At 42.5% G+C, this 22,989-nt stretch overlaps 1 protein-coding gene across 1 annotated transcript; it reads left to right on the top strand.

The window, feature by feature from the left end:
• The first annotated feature begins 1,484 nt into the window (after positions 1-1,484).
• On the top strand, positions 1,485-20,446 carry apcdd1l (adenomatosis polyposis coli down-regulated 1-like). The gene is made up of 4 exons (XM_030729672.1): positions 1,485-2,021; positions 12,880-13,063; positions 17,741-18,260; positions 19,595-20,446. Exons 1-4 carry the CDS (start codon positions 1,943-1,945, stop codon positions 20,357-20,359), a joined length of 1,548 nt encoding a protein of 515 aa, XP_030585532.1. The 5' UTR covers positions 1,485-1,942; the 3' UTR covers positions 20,360-20,446.
• Positions 20,447-22,989: the final 2,543 nt, after the last annotated feature.

The following is a 22,989-nucleotide window of genomic DNA, read 5'->3' as shown; positions in this document are numbered from 1 at the left end:
TATTAAACACTGCACCAGTGGTAAAATTGCTTCATCCAGTTGCATTGGCCATTGACTGTGTGTGTGTGTGTGTGTGTGTGTGTGTGTGTGTGTGTGTGTGTGTGTGTGTGTGTGTGTGTGTGTGTGTGCGTGTGTGTGTGTGTGTGTATTGGTAGGTCGGGAGTGTATGCTGCCCTGTCTGCGTGCCAGCGCTCCGGTCAGCCCACCCGTCGCAGATGTGTTGCCAACTCTCACTTGGCAGGCACTTCGAAACCTTTCTTTACCACTGCAGCGGTCAACAGTGTCAACATCTCCATCAGACCACATGTACATGCAGAGCCTGTGAATCAGTGTGACTGGAGCGTCTGTCTATGCATGTGCCTTTTTTAATGATGTGTGCTTCAGGTTTGTGCAAACCGCGCGTGTGTGTGTGTGTGTGCAGCTGCTGCTGACATTTCTTGATGCCATTTTTTTCCTTCCTCAGCTTAAAGGGTCAGTGCACCCAAACTGGAAAAAAAATACACCCACATATAGAGGTTTGACCTGTAGGTTGTTTTGATTTTATGTTAAGAACTAACAAAATTATGCTTAAAAACTTTCAGCAGTAGCATCTCTTCCCAAAAACAGCGTTTCCATTACTCCCAATATGCCACAAACCTCACTGTCAACAGTTTTCATTGGGACCATTTCTTTGGGAGAACCTAATTCCAATAAAAACTGTCCACAGTCAAGTCTTTAGTAACTGAGCTATTTAGACACATTTCTGTTACTTTGCTTCTTTTCTTTTTAAATTTAATTCCAATATAAACTCAGGCTGTCCATCCAATCATTGTTCATACCATTAGAATTTTGTTTTTAATTGCAGACTAAAGATTTAAGGAAAGTTTTTGAGAAAATGGCTCCAGTTAGAGAGGCCAGAGTTATAAATGGAGAGGTGCAGTAAGGTTTTATGCCTTGCTCTGCACAAGGCATAAAACTAACAAGGCATAAAGCAGAGTTTAATCTAGACCGAACGTCACAACTACCAAAACATAGAATATAAACTTTGACAAGGTACACCTCAGTCTCAGCTTCACCACAGCGGCAAATGAAGAGAGGAGCAGTGTTTCTTAGCATCTGACAGTTTTAAGCCAAAGTTAGGATGCCCCTTTGAAGCTTCATAAAACGACTTTTTCCTTATTTGTTTTTTTTTAGTAATATCACACACTAAGGTTGCATTTCTCTGTGTGTAATGTATGTTTTACTGAGTGTTGCCGTGGCATCATAGCTGCAGTAGTAACACCTTTTCATCCCTGCCCTTTTGCACCTTGCTCTGAAAGCTCCTCAGAGTCTTTGCTCATGGAAGTCTGAAGCTCAATCCCCCTCCTCCACACACACACACACACACACACACTGAAACTTTTCTTACATCTGCCCTCCCTTCTCCTCTCTCTCTCTTTTTACTCCCTCCTCTCAGCTCAAAACTATAAGAGCCAGACAGGAGTGCACACACATACAATCTTCCTGCTCACACACACACTCTCGCTGCACACGCTTTGAGTGGAACAGATTCACAGTGCTGCACCGGAGTGAGGCAACGGTGTGTGATTGAGGGTGAGGTGGGCTAGTGAGCGAGAGAGAGAGCGAGAGAGAGAAAGTTTATTCTCACCCCTCCTCAGCAAAAGGAAAACACCAGTGTGGAGAAGTTGAATGAACGGATGGTCTCAACTGAGGACCTTTTTTATCAGACCATGGAAGCCAAGAACTGGAGCTAGAAGAAAAATAAGAAAAGAGTTTTAAAACACGCACACAAACACTTTGGGCTGAACTGGAAATTAGAGTTTCATCTGTGGGATTACTGGACACTTCATTTAGGAGCTCTTGTCATGTTGGTATCCTGCATGATCATCTCTTGTTGACAGGAGCCTCTCCGTGTTTTGGATTTCCCACGGATCACAGTTTGTTTTCTGAGCACAGCGTGTGAATGAAGGGTTCGGTAGCAGGAAACATGTCAAGCGGACGATTTAGTCACCTGTTGAGGGGTGTCTGGTTGCTGTGGCAAGGTGAGTTCCAGCACTGATTTCTGCCTGCTGAACTGATGTAGATTTTGATTTTTTTTTTTTTTTTTTAAAGTTAAATGGATGTTTTGAAGTTTTTTTGTTTTATTTATTTTTCAAGATGAGCTTAAACTAAGAAAGACCATAAGTCCCAAGCAAGCATGTGAAATTTACATTTTACACTTACTAAGTATTAGAATCAGCAATTAATCTTGAGCTTAAAATATTGCTACATCTATCCTCCTATATTCTAAAGTTTTACTATGAAAAAACAAGATACAGTAAATGCTTACTCGTGTAATAAAAAAATAAAAAATCAGCTAGAACTTTAGTTTGGAGGACATAAGGCAAGACAAAAAAAGATTATAGCTGACATTTTATAATTATAAGTCATTATGTGATTTTTCACAATTCAAATGAAAGTTAAACATGTGGATCATCACTTTAAAAACTAGTGCTGATGTTAGAATTATGAATGGCTAGTCTGTGTTCCCCCTCACCTCCTGTGTGCGTCTTCAAAAGCATTTGTGGCCACAGGAGGAGTCTTCAAAAAGGGGCTCTGGCTGGTGCCTTTAAACAATGGCTCCCTAGGAGCAGGGAAGCGTGGCCCTGGAACTAATGTTGCCATTATGTTAATGGTTAGAATAACAGCAGACAGCCATTACTGGCCCTACCTTGAGCCGCTGTGCAGAGCTGATGATCCAGCCGCCACGGCCTCGATCATGGAAGCAAAGCATTTTGGCTATCAGGGCTGGTTAGTGTGATGGGCGGCTGGAGGCAGACAGGAGGAGGCATCTGTCTGGTGCCAGCCTCTCCCGCCATCTCCTGCTCAATGCTTCAGTGGTAGACTGGTATCTGTGAACTTTTTGCTTCTTCACTACTCAAGTTAAGCAAGGGAGACAGGTGAGGCTGAGTCGCCAAACAGGACAGTTTAAACACTGCAGAAAATTTGTTTGGACCACAAAATATCAAAATATGGGTTATGGATTCATACATTTTGGCAGGTGTTTTATCATCCCTTTCCCGTCCCAAATAATAGTTCAGCTCAAAAAGTTAAGTAAAACTTATAATTTACCCCCACTTTGTAAAGAGTTTTTCTCCACATGGTCAAATGTCTAAAAAGGTGACCTGGTGGTCTAAAAAGGTTCTGGTGGCTCCTTGGATAAAATCGTTCATTGAGTCTAGATCCAACCTGAACTAAACTGGATGATAATATTTTCTGATCCAACCTCTAATCATTTTTTGTTTAAGCTAAATCTTGGATGTAGTTGTTGTTCCACCTTTAAACTACTCCAAGTATGTGAAACAGCCACCAACCAGATCTCCAGAAGCATCTCCAAGCCAGGCTTTTGAATTAACATGAAAGCAATATAATTTCAGCTCCAAAACATCAACGGACCATCAACTTCCCCTGTCCACTATCTGAATCTCAGCTACTTTGACTGTTCCCCAAAAACAAGACACCACAATGAATGTCAGGTGCTCTTATAATGAAGAATCCTCCTTATTGTCAGACAGCTCAAACTCCAGTGTTGGACTTCAATCTGCTGCTGGCTTTCAGTGACTTTTGAATAACACTGTTGAAGAAATGGTGGAGTAAGTGGATGTGTTGGCTTGAGGAGGCAGCTGTTCTATGCAGTACGACACCGTGTGTGTGTGTGTGTGTGTGTGTGTGTGTGTGTGTATGTTGTTGCTTTGTGAACAGAAGCCAGAGTTTGCTAACCGCAGTGGAACTGGCAGCAGCATCCACTGGGCAAACCCCTGTTGATCCCTTGTCTAAATAAATGAGGCCGTTGGATTAAGCAGCTTACACTGTGATGAAAAGACAACAGTAGTTGTCCTTGTGCTGCCCTGGGGACAGAGGGATACTCCTGGCCTGGAAGGCTGTGATGAGATGGGGTTAAAGCCAAAATAAGAAACAGGGACTCAGGGTTAGAATAACACAACGGACCTCGTGTTCTTAGGAAAACCTCTAAATCAGCCTGACCTTCGTCTGACTTTGGCGACAAGGGTGGAGGGAGACGAGAGAGATATTCCTGCAAAACGACCCTGGCTGAGAAAAGTGTACTTTGCGTGCTGTTTTGCAGAGACATTGTGAGGCAGCAACACATTATCTAAACTGTAAGGACTATAATTATAAATTCAGTAATTACAGTTTTGAATGCTGGTGCTTCAACAATTTGGGCATTGGCTGCGTGTTTATGTCAAAAACATTGTCTCAATTTATGTCAATAAAGAAAGGACTTTGTTTAATGCCATGTTGGATAATGCAATGAACTGTGCCAAGTTAGATTAGAGAAAAGCATAAAAACAAGCATCAGCATGCAGTCAAGAAATAATAAAAAGAGAATTTGGTCCCCAGGTATTGTTGACATAGACTAATTTTAGTTGCCAAATCAGGGTTTGTTCCAGCCTGAATCAGATTCTTCTCTTCACACAGTGTAAATGTGTTGAAGGGATAATGATAACTTATACTGCTGTATAACAGATGTGCTAGCTCACTGAGGGAACAGGAGGTTTGGCTGAAGGGTTAGCGTCTACCAAATAAGAACTGCACTTCCAGGTAAATCAAATGATTTTTTTTATGCATATTCTGATCTTTTTTTGTTTTTGCTTTTAGAACAAGCAACAGGCATCAGTAGCTTTTACCTACATTCAGGAGAGTCGGGTACTGAGTTAAGTCTTCAAAGAATAATACAAAAGGATACATGAGTATCAGAGATCCGAGCTAGGTCATTAACTGGTCTACAACCAGAGGAGAAAAGACCATTATGGTTTAAAACAAAGACTAGAAATTTAAAAAAAAAAAAAGGGAATAGTATAAACACATTAAACGCAACTGTTGTGTGTCCTGTACCATTACCTTCTCAGATAAGACAAAATCATATTTCTTCTTTATCAAAAATAGCAAATGTTTAAAGAATAAAAAGCGTCCATTATTATGCAAGCCTCGTGGATTAGAAAACCAAGACAGCTTTCTTGGACAAAGACCAATTTCACTGTGAGGAGGTGTGAGAAGAAAGAAGAACCAGAAATCAGGAATATCTATCTTTGCCGCTCACTGTGCGTTATTTATACACATATACTGAAAAACCTGTGACAGCGGGTAGCCAGCACACACTCCTTTACTGTCAGGTGCTGCACGCCAAAAAAGCTGGAATTCGCTGACTTTTAACACCTATCCGAAATCTGGATGGCAGCTGGGCAACTCAGAAAGGCTGAAAAAGCAGCTGTGAACCATGAATAATGTGCAGCAGTCACCTAAATATGTGGAATGAAGGGCTTCTGTAGCATTTAATGTTGCTGCTAAGAAAACGCACACACATCTTGTTATTGCAGAGCATGAAGATGCCTCACCCCTCTCACCTCCACCCCTCACTGTCATGACTGACTTCGTTCACCTCATAAACCACTGGCAGATACACAGAGAAAGAGAAGAAACAAAGACAGAAGAAAGAAAGGAGAAATCTGAAATCCATCCAGGACAAATGAGGCATAAACATCATGGCTTTTTCATCAGGGGGAGAGAAAAGTAATCAGGTGGAGCGGGAGGAGGGCCAAGAGGGTGCAGGCACTTTATGGACAGTGTGGGGAGTTTAGCAAAATGTGATGAGAAACTGACTTTACAGGACACTGGGAGTGGCGGTGGTGGAGGAGGAAGTATTTAAAATACTGGAAAATTAGGGGATAAATCCAGCTATCGTGTCAGTGCACCAAAACTTTATTTGGATATTTTTCCTTCACCTTAACTGCCTCCAATTTGTCATCTTTGATAATTCTCTGTTAAACATTTCAGTAGAAGTGGCCATGAAGCAGACAAAGGCGTCTCTCTCAGTGATGAGCCAGGCATGCGGTTGACTTGAGCGTCATGCACTTGATTTCCCACAAGCTCTGAATCAAAAGCGACAGAATCTGGTTCTTTTTTTTTTTGTTTTTTTTTTACAGGATAGCTCCAAATAAAGACGTACATAAAACCGTATTTTTACCGTGGCTCTGTGGATGAGACGTGAGAGAGGTGAGCAAAGGCTGCCAGACCGTAATCGCAAATGCAAACAAACAAACAGAGGGCAGCCTGGAGGTCTCACATAAATGGTATCCCTTCTGCAGTCTACCTTGCATCAATGTGTGCAGTGTGTTTTTTTGTGAATGTGAATGCATGTGCGTGTGTGTGGGGGGAACTGAATGAATATATAAGCTCAAAGACAGGTAGATTACTTTGGCCGGTCATCAGTCAGATGAGGCGAAGGCCAGTGTTAGAGGGGATGACAGACTGACCGCCAAGACCACACGCAGCTCAAAGGCTGCTGCACTGACCTCTGGTGGAAGAATTGTGAGTGTGCATGAGGGGAGCTAGGGGGAATGATTGTTGCTTGTAGACTCAGCTATGTATTGTGAAGCTTTGAAGTTGAATGTTGGATTTAACTATTGGCCAATAAAACAAAAACAAAAGACATAACCCTAGAGCAGCAAATTCCCCTACGTAAAAACGCTTTCCCAGTTTTGGTTGAAAAATTATTATTAGAGCAATAATCATTCTATGGACAATTCATCACCTTGGAAAAATACATTCTTTGCATTTTATGAATCAATTTATTTGTTGCTTTGAAAAAAAATATTGTCTCAATAAATAAAACTGCAGAAGCAGTGAGTCGCCTTCTCAGAGGCAATTGCCAAATAGTGCAACCCACGTACAGCTGAATGTAGCAACCTGTAAGCTTATCAGAGGTGTTATATTCTTACTTTTCTTTTGCATGAAAAATATAATCCACAATTGCTTTTCTGATGTGACTTCTGTTTAATATTTATGACCCTTTTTAACAGTTATGACACTGCAAGAAGCCCACACTGTACTCAGCAAATTAACTGATTTACAGTAATTAACTGTTTAATGATATTAGAAAAAAACACTAAAATAACAGTTTAATAGCAACCCAGTAGCTGACAGCATTAAATTATGATGTGAATGTTCTAAACCACTTAATGCTGGTAAATCTAGTTCTTAGAATGCTATTACTTGTTCTGTAATGAGAATTCTAATAAAATGCATTCCATAAATTACGCATTCTGCAAGCATCTAATCTATCTTTAAGCTTGAATGTAACTTTTAAATCTCAATCTTACATACATAACGTTTTACTGGTATATGTAATGAAATCTGTTTTAAAAGATGCACTGACCACTATACTGTGACAGACTGTATGAGTGGGAAGTTTTAAGGCCCGCTGTGGAAAAATAAATCAGGAGGAACCACTGCAGGGTAAAACTAATGCTATGTGACTGCCTGTGTAGGAAGTGAATCAACTAAAATAGTCCTGCCATCTCCTCCAAATGGAGACTGGGATTGGATATTATCATATGTATTACACCATCACCTCACTTGCGGTTGGAATAGGGCTCTTTTGTAGAAGAATACTTAAAACCTCACGATGAGCAATTTTGTTTTACTAAGCTCTGCTTTTTATGAGCACTCTTTTAGTAAATGCAACCATATGCCCAACTGGAAAGAGATCCAAGAGAGGGAAAGGGACTGAATGACAAGTGACCTCAAGAAACACTCTATAGAAATGCTTTGGCAAAAACAGAAACTCCAATATAGCGGTCCAAATGACTCCACATCACATACTAGGACTCTTGTCTCTGTGTCCATTCATTGTGCTTTGTGTGTGAGTAACCACTTAAGGAACATGTTGCATGCAGCTACAAAGGACGGATAACACAAAACAGGCCAATTGGATGACTTGTAAGGAGCCGTGGAAATTAATTAATCCTGATTAGTATTTCTGCTCCGAGTACTCCCAAAGGAGCCCAGCTGGGACTGACTGACCGGGTTCCTTCACCAGCTGCAGTGACAGGGAGCATAAACAAACACATCACTGCATAGGGGGAAATTGCAAACATGTTTCATTGCCTGTGACAGCAAAAAGAAGAAGAATGAATCTTATCAACATACTGACAGACTGCTGAAAGGAGGAGAAATTTTCTTTGAGTTTGAGTCTGGCTTTGTGGTCAGTGAATGCTCAGGCTCTACGTGTGTGTGTGTGTGTGGGTGTGTGTGTGTGTGTGTATGTGTGTGTGTGTGCATGCACGTCAGGTGGAAGGACGTTGAGAAACAACTGAGTAGCACAGATGTCTGCGGTTGTGGTCAGTGTGTGGGAGGCATTCCAGGAGAAGGGAACAAAAAATATCCTCCATTTGACACTAACAAGGTTAATAAATGCAGATCAGTCAGTCTCCATCTTGGAGCCTTTTAAAGAAAAATCAACACACATTTTCCATTCAAAAGTCCCCATTTCCTTTGGTTTCATTTGCTCAGCCATGAGAAAACAAAGTGATCTGTGGGTCCTTACAGCTGAAGCTTCCACAGCCAACTCCTAGCTCAACTGTAGCCTCGACAGGTGATCTTCTCCCAGTGTGCTTATAGATTCAGTTGAGAGAAATGTGGACTGAGGTTATGGTAGGAAAGGGGGAATGTGACAATTATGGGAAGAAAAGGAGTAAGAGAGCAAGTGAAAAAGAAAGGGAGGAAAAATGAGACTGAATACAGAAACAAAAGAAAAGTTTGACTTTTTTTTTTTTTTTTTAAATAAGTACATCCATCCATCCATCCATCCATCCATTTTCTTCCGCTTATCCGGGGCCGGGTCGCGGGGGCAGAAGCCTAAGCAGAGAAGCCCAGGCTTCCCTCTCCCCAGCCACCTCCTCCAGCTCATCCGGAGGGACCCCAAGGCGTTCCCCGGCCAGCCGAGATACATAATCTCTCCAGCGTGTCCTGGGTCTACCACGGGGCCTCTTCCCGGTGGGACATGCCCGGAACACCTCACCCAGGAGGCGGCCAGGAGGCATCCTAATCAGATGCCCGAGCCACCTCAACTGGCTCCTTTCAATGTGGAGGAGCAGTGGCTCTACTCTGAGCCCCTCCCGGATGGCCGCATTCCTCACCTTATCTCTAAGGGAGAGGCCAGCCACCCTTCGAAGGAAACTCATTTCTGCCGCTTGTATTCGCGATCTTATTCTTTCGGTCACTACCCAAAGCTCGTGACCATAGGTGAGGGTAGGAACGTAGATCGACCGGTAAATCGAGAGCTTCGCTTTTAAGCTAAGCTCCCTCTTCACCACGACGGACCGGTGCAGCGTCCGCATCACTGCAGAAGCAGCCCCGATCCGCCTGTCGATCTCCTGTTCCCTTCTCCCATCACTCGTGAACAAGACCCCGAGATACTTGAACTCCTCCACTTGAGGCAAGAACTCGTTCCTGAGCCGGAGATGGCACTCCACCCTTTTCCGGCTGAGGACCATGGCCTCAGACTTAGAGGTGCTGATTCTCATGCCAGCCGCTTCACACTCGGCTGCGAACCGTTCCACTGCGAGCTGGAGGCCCCCCCCGATGAAGCCAACAGAACCGCATCATCTGCAAAAAGCAGAGATGAGACTCTGAGGCCACCAAGGAAGAAGCCTTCCGCCACCTGGCTACGCCTAGAAATTCTGTCCATAAAAATTATGAACAGAATTGGTGACAAAGGGCAGCCCTGACGGAGTCCAACACCCACAGGAAACAAATCCGACTTATTACCGGCTATACGGACCAAGCTCTCACTGTGGTTGTACAAGGACTGAATGGCCCGCAACAATGGGCCAGACACCCCATACTCCCGCAGAACCTCCCAAAGAACACCCCGAGGAACACGGTCGAATGCCTTCTCCAAGTCCACAAAGCACATGTAGACTGGTTGGGCAAACTCCCACGCACACTCGAATATCCTTGAGAGGATAAAGAGCTGGTCCAGCGTTCCACGACCAGGACGAAAACCGCATTGTTCCTCCTGAATCTGAGGTTCGACTAACGGACGCACCCTCCTTTCCAGCACCCAGGCATAGACCTTACCGGGGAGGCTGAGTCGTGTGATCCCCCGAAAGTTGGAGCACACCCTCCGGTCTCCCTTCTTAAAGATGGGGACCACCACCCCGGTCTGCCAATCCAATGGCACTGCCCCAGATCTCCACGCGATGTTGCAGAGGCGTGTCAACCAAGACAGCCCTACAACATCCAGAGCCTTCAGGAACTCAGGGCGAATCTCGTCCACCCCAGGGGCTCTGCCACCAAGGAGTTGTTTAACTACCTCAGTGACCTCACCCCCAGTGATGGTCAAGTCATCCCCCTCATCCCCAGACTCTGCTTCCACTACAGAAGGCGTGTCAGTGGGATTCAGAAGGTCCTCGAAGTATTCCTTCCACCGTCCGACTATAGCCTCAGTTGAAGTCAGCAGCACCCCCCCCCCCCCCCCCCCCCCCCCCCCCCCCCCCCCCGCACTATAAACAGTGTGAGTGAAGCACTGCTTTCCCCTCCTGAGTCGCCTGACGGTTTGCCAGAATCGCTTTGATGCCGTCCGAAAGTCTTTTTCCATAGCCTCACCGAACTCCTCCCACACCCGAGTTTTTGCTTTGGCCACTACCCGAGCTGCATTCCGCTTGGCCTGTCGATACCTGTCAGCTGCCTCCGGAGTCCCACAGTCTAACCAAGCCCGATAGGACTCTTTCTTCAGCTTGATGGCTCCCTTCACCTCCGGTGACCACCATCTGGTTCGGGGGTTACCACCATGACAGGCACCAACCACCTTGCAGCCACAGCTCTGAGCAGCAGCCTTAACAATGGAGGTGCGGAACATGGTCCATTCGGACTCAATGTCCTCAGCCTCCCTCGGAATGCTGTCGAAGTTCTGCCGGAGGTGGGAGTTGAAGATCTCCCGGACTGGGGCTTCTGCCAGGCGTTCCCAGCGCACCCTCACAATACGTTTAGGTGTGCCAGGTCTGTCCAGCATCTTTCCCCGCCACCTGATCCAACTCACCACCAGGTGGTGATTAGTTGATAGCTCAGCTCCTCTCTTCACCCGAGTGTCCAGAACATACGGCTGCAGATCTGATGATACGATTACAAAATCGATCATCGACCTGCGACCTAGGGTGTCCTGGTGCCATGTGCACTTATGGACATCCTTGTGTTCGAACACGGTGTACAAATAAGTACAATCATTTCCAATGTTATTAGCCAAAGACTGTTATCAGTTAATATACACTTAGTGGCCTCTTTATCAAGTATACAAATATCTAAACAGCCAATCACATGGCAGCAATGCATTTCCACATGTAGACACGGACTGGACATCCTGCTGAAGTTCAAACTGAGCACCAGAATGAGGAAGAAAAGTGATTTAAGTGACTTTGAACCTGGTGCTATATCTAGCGTTTAGAGCAAAAGGTTCACAATACTGAAAATATCCAGTGAGCAGCAGTTCTGTGGGCAAAAATACTTTATTTGTGCCAGAGGTCAGAGCAGAATGACCAGACCCCTTCAAGCTCACAGGAACAAAAACTCAAATAACCACTTGTTACAACCGAGGTGTGCAGAAGAGCATGGATCTCTCCTGCCTCATATGAACTGATGGCTGATGGTGGTGGTGTCATGGTGTGGGGAATATTTTCTTGGCACACTTTGGTCTCTTTAGCACCAACTGAGAATTGTTTAAATGCTACAGTCCAGCTTGAGTACTGTTGCTGATCATGTCCATCTCTTTATGACCACAGGGTAACGTGTTAGGTCACAAAGTTCAAATCATCTCAAACTGGTTTCTTGAATATGACAATGAGTTCACTGTATTCAAATGGCCTCCAGAGTCACCAGAATTCAATCCAATAGAGCTCCTTTGGCATGTGGTGAAACAGGGTTCACATTGTGGCTATGCACCTGACATGACGCTATATGGGCCAAAATCTGAGGAATGTTTCGAGCACATTATAGCACAGAGTTAGATGGAAACACTGATACCACCCTCTAGTCATTCTGTTCAAAGGTGACAATATTCCCATACCAATATACTTGAAGCTCATTGCAAAACAGTTTATATAAAATTGGTGAACTGGATACAAAAACTCAAACGTAATAAGCACAATTCAAGTTGACGAATGAAAGCGAATGCAAGTGGAAAACTGGATGTAAGACAAAAGATGGAGGCATCTGTGAGAACTCATCCAGCTTTGCTTTTTGACATTTGTTTTGGGGGGGTTTGAAGCTGAAGCCATAACTTTCACACACACAAAAATGCGCACACTGCCCAGACAGACCCCAGAGGGCTTCCTCGTGTTGCAACCATGAGGGTGTAATCAGAAAATCCTATCGCTTTTGTCTGGTTGGAAACCACACAAGAACACTCGACCCTGTTGACAACACACACATCTCCACTCAACAAAGAGGGGATCGAGGTGAAACTGCAGTTATGATTAATGGCGGACACACTACAGATGTGTAAATGTCAGATCAATAAATGTTATAGAGTGAATAATGCCTTCATTTGGATTAGCTGTCAGTGCTTTGGAAAACTCAAGAACAAGAACATTCATCATCATGAGTGTTTTTCTTAAAATCATATTATCAGCAGATGTGTTTGGCTCAGTTGGCCTGCTGCTGTCACTGACCCACCCGTTTGCTTTATCTCAATTTTTTAAAAAACACATATACAGCACAAAAACCATACACTCCCGCACTCGCACCTCCTGGCTCAGAGCAAACTAAAGGCCTGCATGTTGCAGCTGCAGGCTGATTGAAGTGACAAGGCAAAAGTTTATACACTGAGACCACGGTCATGTTTCACAGCCATGTATGGTTTCTATAGCACTGACTCGCTACTTAATATGTGCAGAGAATGTAACTTGTCAGATATGTGAATATAACCAACAAATTAGTTGTTCCATTCATTTCCTAATGAAGGAGGCTGAGAATCTTCCTATGACATAGAATGAAACCTGTGTGTTGATCAGATAGGGTAAGTGTAGCTATTTACTCACTGTTTTCTGACTGCCCTTTCCTTTGCAGCTCTGCTGGTGGTAGGAACGGGGACAAAACTTTGGGAGGTGCCCACAGGTCCCTTCACTTCCTCCTCCAACTTCAGTGAAAATCCACAGTGGGAGCCCCACTGTCAGTACCGCAACGTACAGGACAGAGTGAGAATCACAGCAGACATACCCCCACGACTGGATGGCACTTGGGTATCAACAAGGTACAATTTCATATAGATCAGTGATAATGATTCTCCATCATCAAAAAACTTGACTGTTGTGAGATGTAAACAATATGAAGTCATATCGTCACCCTCTTAAAATAATGGCCTATGTGATTTTTTTCAGGTTTTTCGGAAAAGACAAAAAAAAAACTGAACCAAACATTGAAAATATGATGATTTAGGCAAAAATAAAACTGCCATTAAAAAAACGACTTCAGCCGTTATTTTAAGAGGGTAACGATATGTAAAATATTTTTGTAAAATTGCCAAACAATTTAAAAAAGTATACCTTTGATAGCATACCATCTTATAAAGTCTATATTTTTAAAGTTACAAATGATCATGTGAAAACCTCAAAGGACCATTTTGCATCTTTCAGCTTGTTGTTTTGTTTTGTTTTTACAATTTAGCTGTTTTAGTCGACTCTCAGGGCAGGACGGTGGCACGGTGGCTAGTATTGTTGCCTCACATCAAGAAGGTCCTGGGTTTGAGTCCACCATCTGTAGGGCCTTTCTGTGTGGAATTTGCACGTTCTCTCTATGTGTGCATGGGTTTTCTCGGGGCAGTCCGGTTTCCTCCCACAGTCCAAAGACATGGGGTTAGCTTAAATGGTGATTCTAAATTGGCCATGAGTGTGAATGGTTGCCTGTCTCTCTGTGACAGGCTGGCAACCTGTACAGGGTGTAGCCTGCACCTTGCACTATGGCAGCTGGGATAGGACTCTCACTGTTCTCATCAGCGTTTTTGTTGCGCACAGCACAACTGTACACTACCTGGTCATCAGTAGTGTACAGTAAGCTGGTGAGCACTGTGAAGGTCATTTTTCTCTGTGTTTACAGAACAGGATATTTTCTAACCATGAATCATACAAAGCTTCTCTGGTGTAGTCCCAGAATACAAAGCTGGAAATTAACATAATACATACTCCCCTTGAGCTGGTATATGAGTATTTTATTTATAGCTTGATCCTGATGTTTATGAAGAAAAAACAAACACTGGAGGGCCTGGAAGCCATTTTTGCTTCTGAAGACTTGTGACTCGACAAACTTGCTCAAAGGGATCAAAGACTGTATGAAAAATGTGCATTAGCATTGCCATAAATAATGCCATCTTTGTTTTTTTGGAGCCAGAAATGAATGTATTTGGAGAGCAGGTTGGAGTGCAAAGTTGTGTGGTGGCTAGTTTGATTAACAAGTTGCATCCACAGACTGTGTGGATGCATTGCACAGATAGCGAGACCAGCTAATTAGTGCTAAATAACATACAATTAAAAGACCAGAATTTGACTCACCATAACAGGAGTACTGACTTCTTGGAGAGGCTGTTAATACAATTAACAACACAGCAAGGCATGCAAACCACTACAAACATAGGTCGGTGTTTTGTTATGTAGACTGAAAGGTTATGGGTTATGAAACCTATGCAGATGTGTTTGCTTGTAATCCTCCAAAAAGCCAAAAGTGCACAGCTTGGCAGTGATGACACTGTGGATTGCTTGGATTGCTTTTCTTCTTCTTCTTTGGTGCTTAATGGCAGCTGGCATTCAGGATGGTACATTACCACCTCCTGTAGGATTTTCCAGCCATTTAATGTCACTAACCAGTTATTTTGCCACTAGATCTTCTTACTCAGTCCAGCCTTTTTGAGATAGCTCAATACTGCTGCCCTTCTTGTGTCACTATCTGCCCACTTCAGTAGACTTTCTCCGTTATGTACTCCACCCAGTTTCCGTCATTTCTGTAACATTTGGTCTCTTCTACTGATCCCTGTGTTTCTTGAGCACTGCCTGTTTATCTGTTTTTATACAATACTTTTCTTTTCTGCGTTTGATAACTTAATTTTTAATTCAACATCAACTTTCCTGATGACACATTTGTGCCAGTTTGTCTGCCCTCTCATTGCCCAGAATTCCTATATTTGCTGGAACCCACAGAAGTACTATCCCCTTCCTGTGTTTTGCCAGGTGATTGTATATTTGCAATATTTCTTGAAGTAAGTCCTGATGATATTTCCCCATTCCCGTTTTAATACTGATAATGGCTGTCTCCGAGTCACTGTGTATTAGTATGTTGTTCCCACCCTCTGCACTCCATTCTAATGCCATTTTAACTGCAAACAGTTGCACTGCATACATGCTTCAGTGGTCTGGTGTTCTTTTACAGAAACCCATTTTCTTGCTTGGTGCTGCCACCAAAGCCCATGTTGCCTCTGTTTCTGGGTTCTTTGATAAATGGTTTATAAGTTAATGGATTGAAGGTGTCTTTGTCCGGCTTTTTTATGGGTATGATAATTGCCTCTTTCCAGCTCTTGGGAAGTCTTTTCACGTAACACACTCTAATGTGTTACGTGAACCAAACTGAAAAGCTTCTTTAGACTTCTTCCACAGTGATTTTTTTTTTTTAGCATACTGTAGTATATTTGATCTTTACCTGATGATGTGTTTCCTGCTTTAGTTAATGCATTTCTCAGTTCTTCTATACTAAATAGCATGTCTATATTTTGCTTTCCTTTGCAGAGCTTCTCTGTTTTTAGCTTTGACCATGTCCCTGCCTCTCCTCACATCCTCAGTTAAGTTAGCAGCACTGTGAAGCTTTACAAAAATATGTGCCAACATTTCTTTTCCATCTTCTTAATCATCACCCACACTTCCCCAACTTAAGTCTGGCTTTCATGATTCTATTATTCTTATATTCTTTCCATTCAGCCCAAATTTTAACTACAATATAATCATGCTCACTTCCCACCCTGCATGTTCTATATGGGATGTCTTGCCTAACAAAGGTAACACAGCCTTGCCCTCGTCCTTTTTCTCTGTCTCTATGGACTACCACAGTCATACAAAGCAAGATCAAATTTTGATTGCAGCCAGGATTCCTGCACACATCGGGCTTTTCTCTCCAATAATTGCTGAATTCCTGGTCATTGGTAATCAAACCCCTGGTATTCCACTGGCGAATAAGCTTAATTAATAGAATTATCCCATACATGTGGCTTCTTGGCTTTACTGACTCTTGAGTTCCTCATTTATTTCCTCCCACTTTAGGCCTGTCATCCCTAAGTGATACTCTGCAGCTTTCACTATTATTTGTATCCTCTCTGTTTTAGATTTGATTCCACATGTTTCATTTATCACTCCTGCCATTAAAGTCACAAATTTCTTCATCTTTCTTCATCTCAATTCATTCTTTTTGTCCTTCACCTCTTTTGCTGCCATTTCCTCTTTGCTCAGTCCTACCTGATGATTTTCTGTTCTCTGCCCAACCATTTTAACTGCCTCTAATCTTTTGTACCTCTATCTCCTTTTTCATTACTTCACAACCCCAAAATGCTACGCAGTGGCCCACTCCGGAGTTTCAGCACTCCAACTCCACATTTGCCATACGCATGGTCCCCTCCACAGCGAGTACACCTGCGATTCCTTTTACAGGCAGCTGCCATGTGCCTGAATTCTTGACAATTAAAACATCTCATGGGTTTTGCTATATATTCTCTGACCCTGTAGGCAATAAATCCAAAGTATACTTCCTCAGGAAGCTGCTCCTGGAACTCTATTAGAATAGATCCTATCTCTCTTTTTTTAATATGTTCTCCTTATCATCCTCTTTACACTTTTTACACAGTAGCTGCTCAATCACAGATTTTCTGCCAGGTCTTCCATCGTAACATTAAGGGGAACTCCAGAAATTATCCCTTTGCAGCCTCTCATTCTCCTCTCTCCCACGCTTACAACCTGAGCTACTTTAATTTTTCCAGCAACATTCATTTTCTTAGCCTTCTCTACCTCCATTTCAGATTTACAGCCTATTAGTAGATTTCCATCACTCTGAATTTTCGTATATTTCACTTCTCCCACTTACCCTCTTATAATTCTAGTTAACTTCAGTGGATCCATCTTCGTCACACACACACACACCCTTCCTCAAATCTCATCATTAGCTCTGCCTTTGGCTGCATACCCTGTCTTCTCTTCCCTTGCTTTCTGATTCTATGTTTATTCTATGTTTTTCTTTCTCTTATGACCTCCACACTTCTTATTCTTCTCCCTCACTACACTTCATGCTATTACTGTCTCCATCACTTTCCCTCCCTGTCATTCCATCACTCATTGCAGACAACACTGCCTGAGCATTGCTGCTGCACCGCGCCTGTCCAGACTGTCAGCCAGCTGCTCCTGGGCAATGTACTCCACAATAGTGCTGTTTATAAGTTCACAAAGTCAGTCTTCTTCTTTTGTTCAGTATAGGGGTCAAGGTATCAATGTTTTGATTTTCCCACACTCACCACCAACATCCCCTTGCAACTAATCTCATGTTTAGCTTATTAGCTATTGAGACCAAAAGCTTTTTGGGGGTCATAAACATGTTTATTTCTCCTGTAAAGACGAGTATTTTACGTGGTGGTATTGCTAATGTGCTTTTGGAGTCAGCCTTAAGTGGCTATGCATCCCAGGAGCTGGACTTTTCAACACTTATGCACAGATTTCATTTTTCAGCTCAGAGAGCTGCTTGACAAGTTCTTGATATTTAAAACTTGCTCAGGCAGATTTGAGACTCGTCCCAAATAATTTGACGCTTGATAATAATTTGACTCCAAAACTCATCTCTGTCCTACTTAAAGACCTGAAATCTATGCAAGACACAACTAACTATATAATTTCTGTCTTTCTGTATTTAGCTGTGAAGTTCGGCCTAGTCCAGAGTTCCTCACCCGCTCCTACACCTTCCACCCCAACCGTCACTTCCAGGCCCTGCAGCACTACTATACCGATAGTGGCTGTGAGGACCCGAGCTACTCCCTGATAATCAGGGGAAAGATTCGTCTGCGCCAGGCCTCCTGGATCACCCGTGGGGGCACTGAAGCTGAACATCACCTCACCAAAGTGGGCATTGTGGTTCATAGCCTTGCAGCCAAGCAGAGGTTGGCCTCCAGGCTCCCTTCGACCTGTGTGGGTCTGAGCCTGGGTCAAGTGGTACCGGGGAAGCTCTATGAACTATACAGCACTCGGGCAGGGAGGGGATGTCTGGCAGCACTGGGCTTCTCCATGATGGAGATGAGTCTGGTACGAGTGGAGACTCAATACCACAACCATGGAGGGAAGGTCCAGGAGCTGTTCTTAGGAGATATCCACACTGACTGGACCCAGAGAATTCAGTACAAACCTACTGGGTATCAACAGCCACTGCAGAATGCCATGGTAAGACAGCACAGTTTGTTTTAATCAGAAAGAATCTGAATGATTCCTTAAGGTTTATTGTTAATTAGGAGGAAGCCACATTCAGCAGTTTCTTCTTACAGACTGACAAACTATAATCTTTAATATTTTCTGAACCTTTTTTATACATTTAGGCAGCCTGGGTTTAGATCACATTCACTTATGTTTCTGGGCAGAAAACCCCCCAAAAAACTGTTTCTTCAAGGAGAGAAAAAAAATATTTTAGTTTGGAAAAGCTGCTCGATTTGCTCTTGAAGCAAAGCTCTCTAGGGGAAAAAACCATTAGTCAGCGAGGCTATTAGTCAATCAGCAGAAAATTTATCAGTCATTTACTGACCAAAAATTTAAAACAGATTGTTTTCATGTCTGTAAAGCATTGCTCCTCTTAATGTTGGATGGGCTGTTTGAACAGTTATACACAAAGCAAGCCATATTATTTAGCTGCATTATTTGGCAGGTAACTGCAATGAAAATGTTCCAAAGAGCACCAACAACACTGAGTTCCAGTTCAGTGACTCAAACTGGGTAATCCCTGTGTCAGCACCCACTTTTTTTTATTTTGTTCCAATTGTTTTTTGTGGGCTTTTCACCTTTATTCAATAGTACAGTGAAGAGTAGGAAAGCAGGGGGGGAAGACACACATTAGCTTTTTGACATATGGTCACCTGCTCAACCTGTGAGCTAAGCCAGCAGCCTTTCAGCACTTGTCACTCAAAGTGGCCACATCCTTAGTGAAGCACAACTTCAAGCCTTAATATGACTTCACCCTCAAACTATCTTTGAGGCTGAAATTATTAAGTACTTTTTAAATATCTCTATTTGCTTGTATAATATCTATATTTCCTTTATCTGTGACAGACTAAAATGTTCTTTTGTCATCAATTATGGTTGTCAATCATTCTTATGCAAAAAGGCAATTGAACTCTTTTCATCATCACTATCGGTGTTAAGTATCTGCTTTAAGGCTTCTGCACAGTAAATCTTGAAACTGTAGGTCTGTCAGACATTACTATGTAGTGATAGAAAATTATAATTAAATCATAGCCAATAATGTTAAAAAATGTTGTAAATGGAGAAATAAATAACATCTATAAATATATGGTTGGGGTCGTGAACAACTTAAGCATTGGCTTACATTTCTTTTATATCATTTTTTTAAATCAATTCAACTGCAGAATTTAAAGTTTTCATTCACCTCTTTAGCGGAAAATGTTTTGGGTGCGGTCAGAAGTATGCATCATTGCAACTGTAACCAGACCCAGCACTGACGTCATTAGCTGCACCCCATAATCATCTAACATTTTCTCTTTTTGCAGCATCACATCCACCCCTGCCCTGTGTGTGCCCTGGTGTACCGCTCCACAGAGCAGCGCCCCCCTGTGTTGCCCCGCAGCCCTGTTGCCCATCTGTCTCTGGGAGGCCAATGGGTTAGCCAACACTGCGAAACCCGTCCCAATGTCCTCTTCCTTACTCGAGACTTCACCTTTGATCCCCACCAGCACGCTTGGGAGGGCATCTACCGGCACTATTCTGACCCTGCTTGCTCTCAGCCCACTTTCACCCTCAGAGCTTCAGGTCACTATGCTCAGGGAAACCCCTCTGTCAAAATCTCAGGAGCCTCTGAGTTTGTCTTCAAGGTGACCCAGGTGAGAGCCACAGCCATGGAGGTGCCCACAGCCAAATTGCTGAACAGTACTAAGCCAGGAAAGTGTGGTCAGGCAAGAGGTTGGGAGGTTGGAGTAGAGCAGGACTTGACCCCTACAGATGGATGCACTGTGCTGGGCATCAAGCTGCCACATAAGGAGTATGAGCTCTTCAAGATAGAGCTGGATCACAGGAAACACCCACTGCTGTTCATCGGCGAGAGGCCAACTGACGGGTCCAGTCCTGACCGACCGCTGAGACGACCCACTTCTTTTCAGGCTCCCATGGTGTTTTGCAGTGGGAGAAGCAAACAGGTCTCCCGATCAGGTTTTAAAAGCAAGCAAGTACAGTTAGCAGCCAGTGGGACAGAGAGGCTTCCACAGCTGGCGTTTCTGGTGTTTGGATCTGTGCTGTGCGGCTGGCTCTGTGTTTACTAGACACTGTTCACAAATCAAATCTGTTAAACAGTTGATGTCAGTGATGGACATTGTTTCCTGGCAGCTGTTTTTCACTCTCCTTCCTTCCTTCATATATATATATATATATATATATATATATATATATATATATATATATATATATATATATATATATATATATATATATGTGTGTGTGTGTGTGTGTGTGTGTGTGTGTGTGTGTGTGTGTGTGTGTGTGTATGGATCTCAAATGCTGCCTGTAGGTTTACCTAAATGACTCACTTCATCTTCTTTTCTAACTAATCTGTATATAAACCACCAATATATACAAGTACCATCATTTCTGTATGTAAAAGTATATATTCTTATAAAACATGATACTTTTGTATGATAATCAAGCTGATGTTCTCACTTCACAGACTGATTTCTTTCTCATGTTTAAGTACAGATGAAATGTGGATCTTCATTAAAATGTAGCCCATTTAAGTGGCTTTTCACCAAGGTGCACTTTGTAAATAATATTTTATCAGCATACTGGTAAAAATTACAGTAGAAAATGCACAAACCGTTACCATCATCACTGGTCCAATGCCACTGTGGTGTGAAAAGTTTTATCTCAATGTCTTTTTAAATCTTGTGTATTAGTCTTTTTTTTCTATCAGCTAAACAAATTAATGAAATTAATATTTATTTTATCCATTTATACTGTGCTTTTTCATAAAAAGAATATTTTTTTGTCTATTATTTTAGTTAGTTTTGTCATTTAAGACTTTTATGTTTAATAAAAGTTGCTTTTCATAATATTTTTTGTAAGATTTTTGTCATCTTTCATATCATAAAGAGAAAAAGATCTGTCGGGTGCTCGAGGAATTCAGGTTATTACAACTAAACCTTGTTTATACAAAGTTTCTAAATCACTGAAATAGTCATCTCAAGGCACTTGACATTGCAAGGTAGGACTTTATAATATTACAGAAAGAAATCCCCAGCGAGTAAGAACATTTGGAAGTGTGGATAAAAAAAAACTCCCTTTTATGATATACGTCTATAGAGGAGGTGTTTTTGCATGTATAGGATCACACAGCTTCCCAACACTCCAAAGATGACAAATAACTGACTGGTGCGCTCTCTCTTTTGTGTGTGTACAACTATCTTATATTACAAAAATAGTACCAGAAATGTGTTTCTGAAAACACTAGAGACAGGAAAAATTTGCATGTATTTGTTGAATCTGTCTTCATTTTAGAGCTATTTGTGGCGGGAGACCCTTGATTTGCATGGAGCAGCCTAGTCTTAAAACTTTGACAGGGAAAGCATAGAATGGAATGAGGGGAAATAGCATGTAGCAAATGGCTGGGGAGTAGACTCAAAACCAGACCGGCCCAGTAAGGACATGAGCCTTCAGTACACGGGCCACGTGATTTACTGGGTGAGCTACAGGGGTATCCCAGACCCTCTCCAAATGAGGAGCAGGCAACTCAACGCAGCACTACCAGAAAGCATTGAATGACTTGTTACACAGAGAATGGGCATCTACTATTGCAACCCTGCTCAGGGATGGGCAGCCATCTGTCACACACACAAAATAGCTTCTACTTCAAGTGAGCAATTCACTTCAGTGAGAATCAAGTTTAGAGTCCTGTACTGGAGTATAAAAGACTTTAAAGTCTGTTTCAGATTTCACGCATGTCCATCCAACTTTTGTTGAGATAGGTATGCAAGTCTAAAACACAAACCTTATGGTAATGTTAAAATCAGCATCAGCAGATTTCCATCCTCTGGGGATCACGAATCTGTGGACTCGTAATCTGTCCAAAAGTTGTTTAAATATGTCAGCATGGACCAAAGCAGACGATCAACCAACTGCAGCAAGTAAAAATAAAAGTTTACTTGCACCTTTTCCAAGCTGTTGTTTATTTTAAGAAGCAAACAGAAAATTCAGGCTAGGATTAACTTAATTTTGTTGTCTGGTGTTCATACTGTGGTCTGATTCAAAGCCCACAAAGTGGGTGAGCATTTGATAGCCATATGGCTCACACATTACTGTGCAAACATTCCAGTGCAGGTCAAACTGCTGCAAACACAGAAGGATATCAGATTGGATGCGCAGCCTTCAGCCAAGAAAACAGATTTTTCAGTCGCTTTGACAATAAATGAGCCAAGAGGAGCAACAGCAGGAGACAGCAGAGGAATATTTATATATAGCCCCAGATATTCAATGTTGTGACTGAAGTAAGTGAAGCGTTATGCACAGAGAGATATCCTCCATTTGTAAAACCCTGACAACTGTGCCTAATGACCTCAGGCTCTTCAATTCAATACAATGCAGAATATCATCCAAAATCACACCAGTGGCTGGACGTCTATCTACTGAACACTTTGAATTCTTCAGTTTTCTTTTAAAGTACACATCAACAATGAGAAATTAACTTTTTTTTTTCTTCTCTGAATTCATCTCACTTCTTTAAAGTCAGAAGTGGAGCTGCATCCAACAACCAGGAGTCAGCAACACCTGAAAAAGACTATGATGCATTTTAAGGCAGTTAAAGTCAGTTAAATTTTTAATGGGTAAACTACCAATAAATAAGACTGTTGATGGTTGTTGAACTGTCTGATGTTTTTTTCTTTATTTTGTGTGTGTGTGTGTG

The sequence above is a fragment of the Archocentrus centrarchus genome, chromosome 5 (assembly GCF_007364275.1).
Source record: "Archocentrus centrarchus isolate MPI-CPG fArcCen1 chromosome 5, fArcCen1, whole genome shotgun sequence".
NCBI lineage: Eukaryota > Metazoa > Chordata > Actinopteri > Cichliformes > Cichlidae > Archocentrus > Archocentrus centrarchus.
Note: the sequence above shows the minus strand (reverse complement) of the source record. Positions and strands in the feature narration are given on the sequence as shown.

Excerpts from the sequence above, each read along its gene's own strand:
- apcdd1l (XM_030729672.1), top strand. The coding sequence starts at position 1,943 with ATGAAGGGTTCGGTAGCAGGAAACATGTCAAGCGGACGATTTAGTCAC. Across the intron at positions 13,064-17,740 it reads GGCACTTGGGTATCAACAAG|CTGTGAAGTTCGGCCTAGTC; the intron begins GTACAATTTCAT and ends TTCTGTATTTAG. Across the intron at positions 18,261-19,594 it reads AGCCACTGCAGAATGCCATG|CATCACATCCACCCCTGCCC; the intron begins GTAAGACAGCAC and ends CTCTTTTTGCAG.